General features: G+C 39.9%; 3 protein-coding genes across 10 annotated transcripts in view; 2 read left to right on the forward strand and 1 right to left on the reverse strand.

Moving 5' to 3' along the window:
• LOC146687923 (SPRY domain-containing SOCS box protein 4-like) overlaps window positions 1-15,961 on the reverse strand; it is an 85,092-nt gene that overhangs the window by 51,548 nt on the left and 17,583 nt on the right. The gene's annotated exons all lie outside the window — the stretch shown is intronic.
• LOC146687925 (uncharacterized) lies at window positions 1,099-2,740 on the forward strand. The gene is made up of 3 exons (XM_085437907.1): window positions 1,099-1,316; window positions 1,614-2,090; window positions 2,203-2,740. The coding sequence occupies exons 1-3, from the start codon at window positions 1,287-1,289 to the stop codon at window positions 2,707-2,709; spliced, it is 1,014 nt and encodes a 337-aa protein (XP_085294033.1). The 5' UTR covers window positions 1,099-1,286; the 3' UTR covers window positions 2,710-2,740.
• Window positions 3,955-5,597, forward strand: LOC146687926 (uncharacterized). Its single transcript, XM_085439723.1, has 3 exons — window positions 3,955-4,173; window positions 4,471-4,947; window positions 5,060-5,597. Exons 1-3 carry the CDS (start codon window positions 4,144-4,146, stop codon window positions 5,564-5,566), a joined length of 1,014 nt encoding a protein of 337 aa, XP_085295849.1. The 5' UTR covers window positions 3,955-4,143; the 3' UTR covers window positions 5,567-5,597.

The following is a 15,961-nucleotide window of genomic DNA, read 5'->3' on the forward strand; positions in this document are numbered from 1 at the left end:
TTCTTTAACTAACCTCGCATCCTTGAACCTAAGGTGCAATTACCCGCAAAATGTCCTCATGTCTGAGGGATGTCCACGTCTTTAAATCTTGAAAGAATACGTCCTTGAAGGTGGACATTTATAGTCCCTAGTGTAAGAAGAGTTCACCAACACTTAGCTGTCATACTGCGTGAAATAAAAGGCTTACAGGGGAAAAAAGGGTGCACATTTCCTTTTCCCTCTTGCACACATCAGTGCTGACCATCTGAGTACAGCAGGTAGGCGTTAATTCCGACTGGCTGCACAATCAATGATGGTAAATGGAGGCAGCAGGAGGGACAGACAGTGATCTGCTGCTTTCATTTCCCTCCCATATCTCTTTCTCTTCCTCCCTCCATTAAAACACAACCGTACCATGTCCTGTTTCACTATAGGAAAGCTCACTTAATGAGGCACAATCTCAGTTTGCAGTGCACTCATGCAGTTTTCTCCCTTTCAGGCTCCTCACTTTACACCGTCAGTGCCAGGTAGCTTTACTGTCCAGCCTGTACCATACACATTTCTGTCTTTCTGAGGCCAAACCTGACTGTTTTGTTCTTTTGTAACTTAATTAAAGCTGGATTTCTCTCTCTTTTTTTTTTTTTTTTTTACCTAATGGTATTTCATCCTTCACAGTGCAAAAGGTACAGTGCAATATTTACCTACTGTTATTATTATTATTGCTACTTACTTTAAAGGCGGCTAACATGGAGCAGAAATTTCTTTATTCATATAAATTCTGGTAGCAAACCGAGAAACCCAGAATCTGAAAACCAGATTTGCTTGTAAAACATTTCTCTTAAAACATGGATTGGAGATCTTTGCACAGCACATTTTACGGCTCAAAACAGTTCAGGTGAGGCTGGAGGTGAAAGTAATGAAAGGTATAGGACAGAAAGCCTCACGGGTCCCCTGAGGATTAAGTGAAAAGGTTGCTACACCCAAAGGACCCTTTCTGATTGAAACTAGTTTTGATTTTTAATCACAGTAAATAGCTAAATAGCTTCAAGTTCTGTCAGTAACAACAAGAACACAGAAACCAAAACAACATGGGCTCCATGGTAACACCTGGGTAGTGCTGTCACTATCGCCTGATGATTTTTGAACAGGATTCTCCAAACACAGTGTTTACCTGGATATTTCATTTCTAAACACCAACCTGAACCTACAAGCATCTCTCGCTATTTGCTGTGACTCGACGAACGCTTTGGAAAAATATCGACAGCTAAACAAGTGTAACAGCGACTCTTCAGTGTTTCTGAGCCCAAATGGACCCAACATTTGTCTCAGAAAATCTGGTAAGCTTTTCTCGTGTGAGCAAGCAAAAGCATTTTTTGAATTTTTGGCTCAAAATGTGTCTAAAGCTTTCATAATCTTAAGGAAGCAGAGTACACTTTGGAGTTTAACTTTCATTTGTAATACTTAAACATCTGTAAGCACTTTTAACAAAACTCTGTGAACATTTGTGGTTTTATAACATCTGTAGGACTCAGTTTTTGCTTTTTCTTGTGTCACCTTAAACTTTTCTAATGCCACACATCACACTGTGATTGATTTTTCTAACTATGGACTACGTGCATGTTTTTATCATTCAGGCATCTTGGCCAGTGCAGACTAGCGCTGCTGATATGAAACAGCAGCAGGAAGCTAACAAGATTGCTGGAAGTGAAACGGTGCAAGAATTAAAAGATGCACTCCATTTTGCCACTCAGGAGTTGAAGACTGCAAAGGAGGAAAATGCATCTTTGAAGGAGAAGATTGCCGTTCTTGAAGATGCTCACAAAATGCAAGTGAGTAGCCTCCAAGAAGAGCTCAAACTCAAGGATGAGGCGCTTCAAAGATGTGTGAAGAAAAGAAGAGCTCGAACCAAAGCCTGGGTAGAACTCCTCCATGAATCGACCATAAAAGACATGGAGATAAACACCAGGGAACAACACTGGAGCAGCAAGTGGCAATCAACCGAGAAGAGCCTGAAAGAGGAGAAGAAGAAAGTGGAGGAGCTCCAAATTAAGAACAAGCTTCTGATGGAGAACTTACAAGAAAATCTGGACAAATGGAAGAACGTCCTTCAGGTAAGCTGTGTCCGCTATCATTTCACTTTACCATAATGTCATGTTTGGTCCTAACAACTTCTGTCAGACTGAGTCACAGTTCAGTGAAATACATTTTACTCTGTCTACATAGGAGCTTGCACCCGACGCTGACCACCAGGAAGAAACCCTGGAAACAAATTCCCAAGAGGAAAAACTGGAAAACCACGAGAGAGAAGAGGAGGGAACGGACAAACCAAGAAAGGACAAGAAAAAGCAGGAAGAAGAGGAGGAAAAGCAGGAGACAAAAGAGGACATCGAAGAAAACCTTGAGGGAAAAAGTGACGAGAAGATGGAAGATAAAAGAGCAACTGAAGATCTAAACCCAAACCTCTGCCTGGTTACCATCCCTCTCACTCCCTCCGACTCTTGCCCTTTACCCCCTGTCCTTATGCCCCAACTCAACCAGTCTACCTCCTCCCTACCTTACCCACCCTCTCGTGCTTTTTCCTACTCTTCACCCAGCTCTTATTCTTTACGCAACACCCTCAGTCTCCACACCTTCCCCCAATCCTCCTCCCAACCTTACTCGGTCTCTCGTGCTCCCTCCTACTATTTACCCTTGTTTTCCAAACCTGTGCAGCTTTTTTGTTCATTTTAAAATAAACGTGTGAAATTTCATTAAACTTACAGTCTTTGTTTGGATCATTGTTTTTTACCTATAACACAATATTACACTTTTGTCCAGAAGAGATTTATTAAAAAAGTATAAGTCTCATTTAAGTGATCAAGAGTCTCCTGTCAAAAAGGTTTAACAGTTTATAAAGGTTAAGTTGACAGTGACAGACTTTATTTTAAAGAGCCCCAAGATAAGAAACATGTTGCAGTTAATGACCACACTTAAACTGGATACTGGCAACAAACTAGTGTGTAACTGCTGAGATCCAGCAAGAAAAAAAAATGTATTTTCTTTATTAATGTGGCTTTCGGGTGCTAAATATCTAAACCTGACATATGGCACTATCAAGGCCTTTGAATTGGTAAAAACTAGCAATGAAAAGGCCTCCTACTAGAATGTATAAAAAATGAAGGCATATTAAGCTTCAACTTTTATTCCATATTTGATCTTCTTTCCTTTTAATGATCTACATGTGAGAACAAGACAAAATTATCAAAAAGGATTTATTTAATAATAACAACAAAAGACTGTATATAAAAGATAGACATAAGCCACGTGAACAGGTGCCTTCTGTGTTTTAGGAGCTAGTATTGGACTGTATTTGACCAAGATGGTGAAAGGCTAAGACAGCTGAAGCTGTCTGGCTTGGCTAATAAGTGTATCAAACACATTTTGGGTCCAACACACAAACATGGATGCAACGCAAAAAAAAAAAAAAAAAAGGACTTGAGCATAACAGACTTCTTGGATGCTCTGTTTCTACAATTGGCTGCACAGTAAGCCGCATTATGTTAATTAACTGCATTAAAATGCACCAAGAGGCACCATCACCACAGTCAGGAGTCGACGGCTAACATGGAGCAGAAATTTCTTTATTCATATAAATTCTGGTAGCAAACCGAGAAACCCAGAATCTGAAAACCAGATTTGCTTGTAAAACACTTCTCTTAAAACATGGATTGGAGATCTTTGCACAGCACATTTTACGGCTCAAAACAGTTCAGGTGAGGCTGGAGGTGAAAGTAATGAAAGGTATAGGACAGAAAGCCTCACGGGTCCCCTGAGGATTAAGTGAAAAGGTTGCTACACCCAAAGGACCCTTTCTGATTGAAACTAGTTTTGATTTTTAATCACAGTAAATAGCTAAATAGCTTCAAGTTCAGTCAGTAACAACAAGAACACAGAAACCAAAACAACATGGGCTCCATGGTAACACCTGGGTAGTGCTGTCACTATCGCCTGATGATTTTTGAACAGGATTCTCCAAACACAGTGTTTACCTGGATATTTCATTTCTAAACACCAACCTGAACCTACAAGCATCTCTCGCTATTTGCTGTGACTCGACGAACGCTTTGGAAAAATATCGACAGCTAAACAAGTGTAACAGCGACTCTTCAGTGTTTCTGAGCCCAAATGGACCCAACATTTGTCTCAGAAAATCTGGTAAGCTTTTCTCGTGTGAGCAAGCAAAAGCATTTTTTGAATTTTTGGCTCAAAATGTGTCTAAAGCTTTCATAATCTTAAGGAAGCAGAGTACACTTTGGAGTTTAACTTTCATTTGTAATACTTAAACATCTGTAAGCACTTTTAACAAAACTCTGTGAACATTTGTGGTTTTATAACATCTGTAGGACTCAGTTTTTGCTTTTTCTTGTGTCACCTTAAACTTTTCTAATGCCACACATCACACTGTGATTGATTTTTCTAACTATGGACTACGTGCATGTTTTTATCATTCAGGCATCTTGGCCAGTGCAGACTAGCGCTGCTGATATGAAACAGCAGCAGGAAGCTAACAAGATTGCTGAAAGTGAAACGGTGCAAGAATTAAAAGATGCACTCCATTTTGCCACTCAGGAGTTGAAGACTGCAAAGGAGGAAAATGCATCTTTGAAGGAGAAGATTGCCGTTCTTGAAGATGCTCACAAAATGCAAGTGAGTAGCCTCCAAGAAGAGCTCAAACTCAAGGATGAGGCGCTTCAAAGATGTGTGAAGAAAAGAAGAGCTCGAACCAAAGCCTGGGTAGAACTCCTCCATGAATCAACCATAAAAGACATGGAGATAAACACCAGAGAACAACACTGGAGCAGCAAGTGGCAATCAACCGAGAAGAGCCTGAAAGAGGAGAAGAAGAAAGTGGAGGAGCTCCAAATTAAGAACAAGCTTCTGATGGAGAACTTACAAGAAAATCTGGACAAATGGAAGAACGTCCTTCAGGTAAGCTGTGTCCGCTATCATTTCACTTTACCATAATGTCATGTTTGGTCCTAACAACTTCTGTCAGACTGAGTCACAGTTCAGTGAAATACATTTTACTCTGTCTACATAGGAGCTTGCACCCGACGCTGACCACCAGGAAGAAACCCTGGAAACAAATTCCCAAGAGGAAAAACTGGAAAACCACGAGGGAGAAGAGGAGGGAACGGACAAACCAAGAAAGGACAAGAAAAAGCAGGAAGAAGAGGAGGAAAAGCAGGAGACAAAAGAGGACATCGAAGAAAACCTTGAGGGAAAAAGTGACGAGAAGATGGAAGATAAAAGAGCAACTGAAGATCTAAACCCAAACCTCTGCCTGGTTACCATCCCTCTCACTCCCTCCGACTCTTGCCCTTTACCCCCTGTCCTTATGCCCCAACTCAACCAGTCTACCTCCTCCCTACCTTACCCACCCTCTCGTGCTTTTTCCTACTCTTCACCCAGCTCTTATTCTTTACGCAACACCCTCAGTCTCCACACCTTCCCCCAATCCTCCTCCCAACCTTACTCGGTCTCTCGTGCTCCCTCCTACTATTTACCCTTGTTTTCCAAACCTGTGCAGCTTTTTTGTTCATTTTAAAATAAACGTGTGAAATTTCATTAAACTTACAGTCTTTGTTTGGATCATTGTTTTTTACCTATAACACAATATTACACTTTTGTCCAGAAGAGATTTATTAAAAAAGTATAAGTCTCATTTAAGTGATCAAGAGTCTCCTGTCAAAAAGGTTTAACAGTTTATAAAGGTTAAGTTGACAGTGACAGACTTTATTTTAAAGAGCCCCAAGATAAGAAACATGTTGCAGTTAATGACCACACTTAAACTGGATACTGGCAACAAACTAGTGTGTAACTGCTGAGATCCAGCAAGAAAAAAAAAAGTATTTTCTTTATTAATGTGGCTTTCGGGTGCTAAATATCTAAACCTGACATATGGCACTATCAAGGCCTTTGAATTGGTGAAAACTAGCAATGAAAAGGCCTCCTACTAGAATGTATAAAAAATGAAGGCATATTAAGCTTCAACTTTTATTCCATATTTGATCTTCTTTCCTTTTAATGATCTACATGTGAGAACAAGACAAAATTATCAAAAAGGATTTATTTAATAATAACAACAAAAGACTGTATATAAAAGATAGACATAAGCCACGTGAACAGTTGCCTTCTGTGTTTTAGGAGCTAGTATTGGACTGTATTTGACCAAGATGGTGAAAGGCTAAGACAGCTGAAGCTGTCTGGCTTGGCTAATAAGTGTATCAAACACATTTTGGGTCCAACACACAAACATGGATGCAACGCAAAAAAAAAAAAAAGACTTGAGCATAACAGACTTCTTGGATGCTCTGTTTCTACAATTGGCTGCACAGTAAGCCGCATTATGTTAATTAACTGCATTAAAATGCACCAAGAGGCACCATCACCACAGTCAGGAGTCGACGGCTAACGTCTATAACTATCGTGTCTCCACCCACTTTTCATTTAAAGCAGCCACATCCTTATTAAGGTGTAAATTTAAGGGATGATACATTTCAAAAGGGTAAGTTATAAAATCCCCCTCCCCACATTTGCTGAAGAGCCGGCCATTTTCACCTGGAGCTGCCTTAACCGTTTTTTTGGAGAACTACAGATTTTAGCTTCATCCCCCGAGGTTGATACTGGGATAATAGGTGGCTTAAGACCATCACAGGCAATCACATGTGTGAACACTTGTTTCCATTACACGAGCGTTTGCAAACATATGCAGCACAACTGAACGGTCTCATTTCAGCTCTATAATTGCCTTCTTAATGTGTTTGAACTAAGACTGAAAAATATATTTCAGATCTTTTCCGTTGATACCGTCTCTCCCTCTCTCCACCCACTGGCCTTTTTCTCATTGTCGTTTTGCTCTCCAAACCCTTCATCACAACCCTTTTTACCCTCTAGCTCTGCCCAGCCATTCATCACTCTAGCACTTCCTCTTGCCACTCCTCCTTTTATACTCGCTTTTATTCCTCCCCTCCTTCCCTTCCTTTAACAGCTGCTGGCCTGCGTCTGTCACCGCTGACCCCTCATTGCCACGTGCCGTCTCTATATCCCACAGAGACCCTAAATCATTAACTCATGCATATACATGCACAGATCCGTGTCTGATTGGTGGCTGTCTCCTGTCCACAGAGAGCTAGAAAAATCATACTCCTATGTGACCGCAGGCCCTCAGTACACTTCAGTATTGCCAGTCAATTAAATGTCTTATGAAAACCAAGTCCTTTGCAGCAAGAAGTCATTAAGTGTCACCTAAGACGGCTTTGGACATTCAGCGTGTGCTCAGGCTACAACGTCAACAACATCAAAGCTATATTACTGGACGCAGCACCTTGTTTAAAACAACAGAGTTGTGTCCACAACATCAAACTGCTTATCACACTGCTGTGTCTCAAAGATAAGCATGTTTTTTTAAGACTACTACAGTTCTAGACTGCTTGTCATCTCCAGAGTGTTGCAGCCATATGAACATGTCATATTTGGAATAGATTTATCTTTCTTATCACATTAAGGTTTGACAGCGCTGGAGATGCTACAACGGGATGTTTGCAATCCCACGCTTGTCTTCGTGTCTGCACCTCAGATATTCAGGTGCATGCTTGGAACCCGTGTGTGCCACCAGCGTGTGAGGTCAGTGGGAAATCCATAAAAAACCTACACTAGTCATTTTATTCTCCATTGAATTAACTGCTGTTTCGAATTCTGAGTCATGACAAGAAAACCGGATACACATGCAGACAGACAATCAGATAAAAAAGGTGAGACAGATGTAATCAGTGGAGACACTGATACCACACACACACACGGCTAATCCAATGGCACACAGGCTTTAGTGCATCTCCTTCACTACGTTACTGAACTTTAACATCACGTCAAACTGTGGAAATACTTAAGTCTCTAACTTTCAAAGCAGTTTTTCACTAAGTTATGGAAAAACATTCCTGTAAAATAAAACGTGGCAAAAGTATTCAAATGGAGGCTGATGACTTCACAGGTTCCCACATGCTGACTTTTAGTAAAACGAAATCCAGGTCACAGTGCACATACTCTGTGTTTAGCGTACATTAAGGCTGCCACGATTAGTCGACTATCAAAATCGTCGACGACTGATTTAATAGTCGACGCGTCGTTTGAAGCTTTGTAAGATCACAAAAGACGCAGGAATAAGTAGCAGGATTTAAGAGTGTAATAACGGACTGAAACAGAAGATGGCAGCACTGCATGTACAAGGATGCCAGCTGCCGTTAAACCCCGAAGAAGAAGTAGCTGTGTCCCAGAATTCATAGCGCAGCTCAGTTTCCAACAATGGCGGCAGCTAGTTAGTTTAATATTACTCTTATTATTCTTTCTGGGTCACAAAATAAACATTTAACATATTTTCAGGCGAGAATGTAATATCTGCTCAGCTTATCAAGACACCACATATTTTCAAAAGCGCTCTGACGTTTTCGGAGACGTCTGTTACCCACTAGCTCGATAGCTAGAGCCGTGAGAACACCGGACTCCCGGCAAATCGTTTTCAAACCCACCGCCGTCTTTCGCTACTCAGGTTAAGATATATAAGTCACTTAGATAACTTAAAAAAATTATTGTTTGGCTTTTTTTAGTATTTTATTTGTTCCTGAGTAAATCGGTTTGGCTGAGACTAAAGTTGTAGTTTTTACACAGCTGAATAAACGTCAAGCAGACAGCTGATTATCAGAAGTGTGAGATACTCGAGAATATACTCCGGTGTCCTGTTATATTTTAGATAGCAAGGTGCTTATTAAACTTCACCGAAACAATCTGCAAATTTCATTAAAATTTAATAAACTATCATCTTGTCTTTATTTTTAGTTAGCACATACCTTAAACACTTCAAGCTGTAAGCTAATGATAGTTATATAAGAGCAGATGCATGCTGGTGCAATAAGCTGTACGTTTTACGTCCGATGGATGCATGATCTGATTAGTCGACTAATCGCAAAAATAATCGGTGACTAGTCGACTATCAAAATAATCGTTTGTGGCAGCCCTAACGTCGACTAACATCGACTCTGTATTCAACGTGGAACTGACGAGGCCGGGACCAGGGTGAAATGTCTGTCAAACGCACAAATGTTAAGGTTGACAGTCATCAATAAACCAAAAGTTATCAGGACAGCTCTGAGCAAGTATAAATAATATATTTATATACACAGACTACAGCATGTTGAGTTTTCCTAAGTGCCTTTTCTTTCATCTTTGTGTTCTGCATTCAAAGCCTGTGTAGGTCATATAATCTGTCAGAGCACCATTAACGCTTCCATCAAACCCAGAGTTCCATATTTTCCATTTACCACATGTCACACTCAGCAAAGGGACCCATTTACAAAATGCGATATTAGCCCTGTCACAACAGGTGACACGCACTCTGTTCTTGTCATACTCTGCGACAACCGGAGTGTTAGCATCCACAGACAGGTCTTTTTTTTTCCTCCTCCCAAGTTTGGTGTGCGTGTTGTTTTCACCTTTGTTGCTCAATGTTTCTACATATTTACATGCAACTGTAGGATTCAAGGTCACAGGAGCAACTAAAGACTGCCAACTATTGCACATCACCGCAATATATGCTCACCGGCCACTTTGTTAGTCACACCTGTTCGTTAATACAAATATAATGGTAGCAATTCAACACATTTAGACGTGCAGGTCAAGATGACTTGTTGAGCTTAAAAATTAAGAAAGGTCATCTGAGTGACTTTGAACACGTCATGGTTGTTGATGCCTGACGAGTTGGTCTGAGTGTTTCAGAAACTGCTGATCTACTGGGATTTTCCCACACACCATATCTAGGGTTTACAGAGAATGGTGTGGAGGAAAAAAAAAATCCCATGAGCAGCACTTCTCTGAATGAAAACGCGTTGTTAATATCAGAGGTCAGAGGAAAATGGCCAGACTGCTTTGAGCTGATAACAAGGAAACAAAACTCAAATAAACTAAAGTATGCAGAAGAGCATCTCTGAACAACCTGGTCCAAGGCAGTACTAGCAAGATGTACAATATGTTTTTAATTCATATAATAAATTACAAATTTATAAAATACTGCAGGGATCAAAAAGATTTTAAAAAACTGTTCATATTTTAAAAGGATTCATTATAGCCTGTTGAGTTTTCCTATACACAAAATTATGTGTAGTTTGCTTTCATGTTTGTCAGTCATCTTCTCCTTCCATGTCTTCCCGTGTTTCATGGTGCATTATTAACGCAAACGGGTACTCTATGCTATCTGTGCTGATGTGCATGGGTGCAAGCTAATCAAAACTCAATACTGCTATTAGTGTATGTTTTCGAGACTTCTACATCATCACGATGTAGAAGGTTTCAATAAAGGTTCAATAGGCACTCCATTTTCAAAAAAAAAGTTAATTTTCTGGCAATTATTTCACAGCTCAGGCTTTAAAGGGTTGAATTCAGTATTGTCATGACTCAGTTTTCAGTATAGATGGGAAACATTAAATCTGAATGAACACAGGTTGTTCAATAACTCTCTGCTAAGGTACTTTAATAAATGTGTCTGTGAACTCGTGCGCGGTACAGACTCGAGATGCAGCAGCCACACACTCGGATACTATATCGACACGTGGGCGACGTCAGAACGATTAAAGAAGAGTTTTAGTGTTGAGTGCTATCGAGCAGCATTCTGGTGAACACAGCAGCACAGACAGCAGTTTATCAGCCCACAGCAATTTAGCATCTTACGGCAGCTCCATTTCCTCTAGACAGAGTGGGAGGGAGCACGAGGCTGCTACGGTAATCCACTTTACTCTGGGATTAGCATCTCTCTGCAGGTGTCACTCTCTGTCCATCTCAGTTTTTGACCTCTCTAATAATCTTCATCACTCTACAGCTCATTCAGTTTTCTCTGCTCCTATTTTTACCATTGCATTGAAACCAAGGTCGTGATATTACGCTCAAATTATACTTGATTCTACCAGGAAAAACCCAAACCACAAATGTTTGGGAACTTTTAATTCTCAGTGTTTCCCAAAGGCTTACTAAATTAATAAAGATTTATGCAGTCCATCAATTTTTTCAACTATTCCACTGAGTTTTTAAAAAATGGTTTGTATAAGGCACCATAATTATAAGAACTATGTAACCATTATTCTATTGAGACAAATGACAATCTCATGAGCAAATCAAAGTATTAGACAAGTCTTTTAAAACGTGGTTATCACACATGTTCATAACTCGCTCGCTGGTTATACAAATTCTGATTTATCTAGCTGCTCATCAGTGCAATAGGGCTGTCTGGGTAAACTGTTTTAATTCCTTTTCCATTTCCAATTAACGTGCAAAATGGAAACTGTTGCAAAACCAATCAGCACTATGTGCTCTGTTGGAAGGATGTCAAATATTTCCATTCTGTGTTAAGGACAGTAGTAGTTGTGCTCTTCTACGTGCAACTCAAGTGCTAAAAAATTAACTCATTAATCAGTCAACATGAAGTCAATATTTTTAGTGATAGCAAAACATTTTGTCTGATTTTCTTTATCGTTCTTTATCGTTGGGTTTTGGAAAAAGTTGTATTGATACATAACCTTTCTACTACTATTTCCTTATAGCAATGAATACATGTTTTGAAACAATGTGTGTCCTGCGTTTTGCACACTCAGTCTAGTTTCTATACAAGATCTATACAAGACCCCCAATGTTTGTGTTTCAAGGTTGTGGCTGCTAAAGGAAGATGAGCGCTGACAAGTTCTCGACAGTCTGTATCAGTATTGGTAATTGTGGTGTATATTCTTTTTAAACATTACTCATGCCGTTCTCTTTGTCTCTTCCTAGGCTGCTATATCATAATATGACACAAACTGCGAATGAATGAATAGCACAGGAAAGCTTTCACAGGCTGGTTAAAACGTTACCAATTGCTGCCAATGGCCTGAGCACCATACTTTGAGAACACTGGGAGAAAATTTAATAAATTAAATAAAATTTAAAAATGAAAAACGATCAGGTGACAGTGTGCATCGACTCTCTCCTCTCACTCCATGGGCAGGAACGAGAAAGAAAGAGAGAAAACGCTGAGCGGCAGTGGAGGATTAGTGTGTCAGCAAACATTCAAACACTACAAGCTCCAAGTGACTGTTTAGTTTTGTGCTGGCAAGTCAAATGAAGGCGGGGCTCACTGCAACGAGATGAGACCAAAAAATAAAGAATTCTAAATGAAGGCACCTCAAACATTCACACTGCTGATCTGGTGAGGTGAAAGGTCAAACTGATGAATATATCCTTCTGAAAACAAAACACCTTGGCTCCTTTTACATCAAACCCACTTAACCCCCCCACCACCACCATATGCCAGAAGATGTAATGTTGCCATGACAACTACAGAAGTACTGAGGAGGCACGCGCACAGATACAAGCACGCCGGCGACAGATTTCAGTAGGCTGTAGGCCTACACAGAGGATGTCTCCACTGTAAGAATAGGAGAGGATAATATAGAGAGCCAAATATAGGAACAGAATAATGAACTCCCTATCAACTGCTCCATCGTTTCCATATCTCCTCTGCCTTCCTCAACGCTCCAGCTCCCTGTCATTTATCCATCCTCTCCTTCAGCCTCGACAGGGCCAAATATTTCCCTAGGGCCACTCTTCTGTATACAAGAGATGCATTACACCAGAATTTTTCTTTTATGTCACGACTGTAATGGAGGGGGGAAAAAAAGTCTCTTTAAAAAGGTAGTGAAAACATATTGGAAGATTTCCCCATCTCAAGCATGGGATACCCAAACATTTCAAATAGCTACTAATCCTTTAACCACACAAAGGACCGACTGGATTATGGAAGGTGTGCACAAACATCCTCAAACCTCTCAACCCCCACAAGACTGCACGCAAAGATTATGTTTCATGTCTTAATAAAATGAACTATTTTCTTAATCATAAAGCAACAATTTTGTCTAGAAACCAGGATAGGTTTTCAAGGTTGCATTCCTTCGCCAACCAACAGAACAAACCCCCCAAATATTCCGTTTGCTTGCTCAAAAAACAAAGAAGCAAATCTTGAGACACGGGCACAAACTTGCAGTTAATTTCCTTTTGCCTAAAATGGGTTCAAAGTAAATGCTTGATTAATTAATTGCTCTGATGCGTCACAGATGCAGACAAATCAGCCAGAAAACCAAAAATGAACTGGCACTTACTGCATCCCGCCGCCACAAATTGCCGGCATCTGTCGGCCGAATACAACCACCTGTTGTATCGTGGAAAAGATGATGAGGAACAGCTGACAAACAGCTGGTTCACAACTGTCTGTATCGCTGAATGGCCGTCAATATCTCTGTACCTGCTTCATGCCTTGCATCTGCCCTCCATTTGTCCATTCTTACTGCACATTTATTGGCTTCACAGAGTCCTCAGTCTTTTTACTTTGCTTTTCTTAACCTTTTTTGCTCTCTGTACCCTCTGAACACACAAACTTTGTTTTACCCAGAATAATGTCAGCAGTAAAACACAAAGTGCTGACAGGATGACATACTGTTTCTGTCCTGAGTGTTCTCCAAGAGCTGCAGTACACTCGTTATGAAATGGAGTCTAGTGTGTGCTTGAATGCTTTTATAAAAAAAGAAATAAATATAAAAAGATGAGTGAAAATACCACGCTGATGTTTTTCCCTTGAGCAACAAGGTGAACAAAGAGGAAAAAAATAGAAACAACAGTGACTCTACAAACTTTAAAATAAAGACAACACAAGGCTCCGGATGAACCTGACAGCTAACAACACATGAAGGAAGAACCTATCAGGTACCGTTTTTATAGCAAGGACACTGGACAAGGAAACTGTACGTTCTTTTCCCTTAAACAAATCAGAAGATAGCAGGGAAAGAGATCGCAGGTCTATAAGAACAGATAAGAACTAAGACTGAGGATGTAACACTCTGCCAGCTGGTTATGAAAGCTACTTTCAGCTGCTCCCCTATTCACAAGGGCTCGCCACAGCGGGTAGCTTTATATGTTGGAGCTGGCTTTTTTTATGCTCTTTCTGGTGCAATCCCAAAGGGTTCTGAGTCTCCTCCAAGCATTGAACTGGGGATCTTTTGGTTGTTAGGCAAATGTGTAAAATATGACTCATGCAGCCATCAACTGGTCCTGATCAACCAAAATGAAAATCTTTCTTTTATACTGTTTAAATTTGTGTAAGTGTGTGAAAAACATATTTCAAAAGCTAAATTGAGGTCCATTTATTCGTCATATTGGTTGTTTTAACCTAAATATATGAAAATAACAGGTCTATGTAAACGCTACACTTAATTACCATGAATTTTTTCAGGCAAAAATGACATATTTGAGGTCATTTAGAAACACTGTCGTAATTACACAGTTTGGCCGCCAGCGAGCAATGTACCATGTACAATGTTCAACCATTATCATTGTTTATGCACTGATTACATTTCGCGTGAAACGGATTGCTGTTAGTGATGGACCCCCGGGGAATTATCACCCAACTCTAAAGTTGTGGAGCATTTTAGTGTCTCTCGGCTCAGCAATGTGGTTTTCGGTAATGCAACATTAATGTTTCGATTCATTCAGACAGCTCTCAATTTAGTCACAGCAGGCACCTATTCTGAGGGAAATGGTTAAAAAACCCATTTTAGATCTTACAAATCACAGAAGTGCAAACAGACAAAACTCCAGTCGATACTTTTGGTCCATATCTGCTCTGTGTGAAGCTGAGCCACTGTTATCTTGTATCATGGTTTTGCAAAACATTAAAAAAAATCCCAATATATACATAATAAATGTTTCCCAGAGAATTAGATTCTACTCGTAGAGGAAGCTGGGTGCACATGTGAGGGTATAAAAAGGGTCTCCTTTCTTAAAGGCATGAATTCATATCCATGCACCCATCTCTTATCTTCTGCTTATCAAAGTTGGGTGGCAGTGGCAGTAGACTGAGCAGTTTATATGTTCCTCTCCCCGGCAACATTTTCCAATTCCGTGGGGGGATCCACAGGTATTCCCAGGCCAGGGGAGATATATAATCTCTTCAACAGATTCTAAAACCTCCAAAGGGACTGGTAGGCGCCTGGGACTAAGGAGACCAAATGTTTTAAAAGTAAAATGTTCTCTTTCTCTTCATTGATACAGGATTTCATCTGCTTTGTATTTCAGGGTCTCCTTTGTTCTACTTTTTGTTTTATAGGCCAGGCCAAATGCTTTTATTGCCAAATGTGGGCAAACGGTTTAGACTGCAGGCATGCCGGTTTAGTGCTGGGACTGTTACTACAGAGCCTTTCTGTTGCAACACATGCAGACTGTGGTTAAACACTGTCTTGCCAAAAGAGTCCAGACCTTCCTTATAAGAGATATTCTCTGAATGTAAGTTAACCCGACACCTGTACATGGTACCCACACACATGTGAAAGAATTCACACCCATACTATCATATCTGATGCCTTTAACAGTGCACCGGTGTGTCATTGGTATCAAATTTAAAATGTTTTGTCTGGCTCAATATTCAATATTTTAAATAATAATAATAGTAATGATACATAATAAATGTAAAGACATTTTCAATAAATACAGATTTTAAATGATTTACAAACCATTGCATTCCGTTTTTACAGAAACAGTTTCCCAACTTTCTTTTAGAAATGCTTTTATCAAATGTTCTTTGGGCCGTTTCAATAAAAAACAAAAACGTACATCTCTTCCATACCTTACAAATTTACTGACCTAAGTTAAGAACAGCACACAGGTACAAAAGAGCGATGATCACATGTTTTATATTTAAATAGTGCCATGCAGGTTTTTCTTCACCCTTACCCAAGAAAATACTCAATACTTAAATGCATTTGATACTAGAAGGCATTTATTGAGAAAATTATGAACAAACTGGTTTTCGGCAAATCTATTTAGCTAAAGAGGAACTAATGGAGAGGAACTAATCCTCTCCATGTGGTGTTTTGGTACCATA

Source organism: Copadichromis virginalis, linkage group LG18 (genome assembly GCF_057382275.1).
Source record: "Copadichromis virginalis isolate Kocher_CV1m ecotype Utaka linkage group LG18, C_Virginalis_male_GT1.1, whole genome shotgun sequence".
In the NCBI taxonomy this organism is placed as follows: domain Eukaryota; kingdom Metazoa; phylum Chordata; class Actinopteri; order Cichliformes; family Cichlidae; genus Copadichromis; species Copadichromis virginalis.

Bases quoted from the DNA above. Each gene is read 5' to 3' on its own strand.
- LOC146687925 (XM_085437907.1), top strand. From the start codon at position 1,287: ATGGACCCAACATTTGTCTCAGAAAATCTG. The intron at 1,317-1,613 runs GTAAGCTTTTCT...TTTATCATTCAG, and splicing joins CATTTGTCTCAGAAAATCTG to GCATCTTGGCCAGTGCAGAC. The intron at 2,091-2,202 runs GTAAGCTGTGTC...CTGTCTACATAG, and splicing joins AATGGAAGAACGTCCTTCAG to GAGCTTGCACCCGACGCTGA.
- LOC146687926 (XM_085439723.1), top strand. From the start codon at position 4,144: ATGGACCCAACATTTGTCTCAGAAAATCTG. The intron at 4,174-4,470 runs GTAAGCTTTTCT...TTTATCATTCAG, and splicing joins CATTTGTCTCAGAAAATCTG to GCATCTTGGCCAGTGCAGAC. The intron at 4,948-5,059 runs GTAAGCTGTGTC...CTGTCTACATAG, and splicing joins AATGGAAGAACGTCCTTCAG to GAGCTTGCACCCGACGCTGA.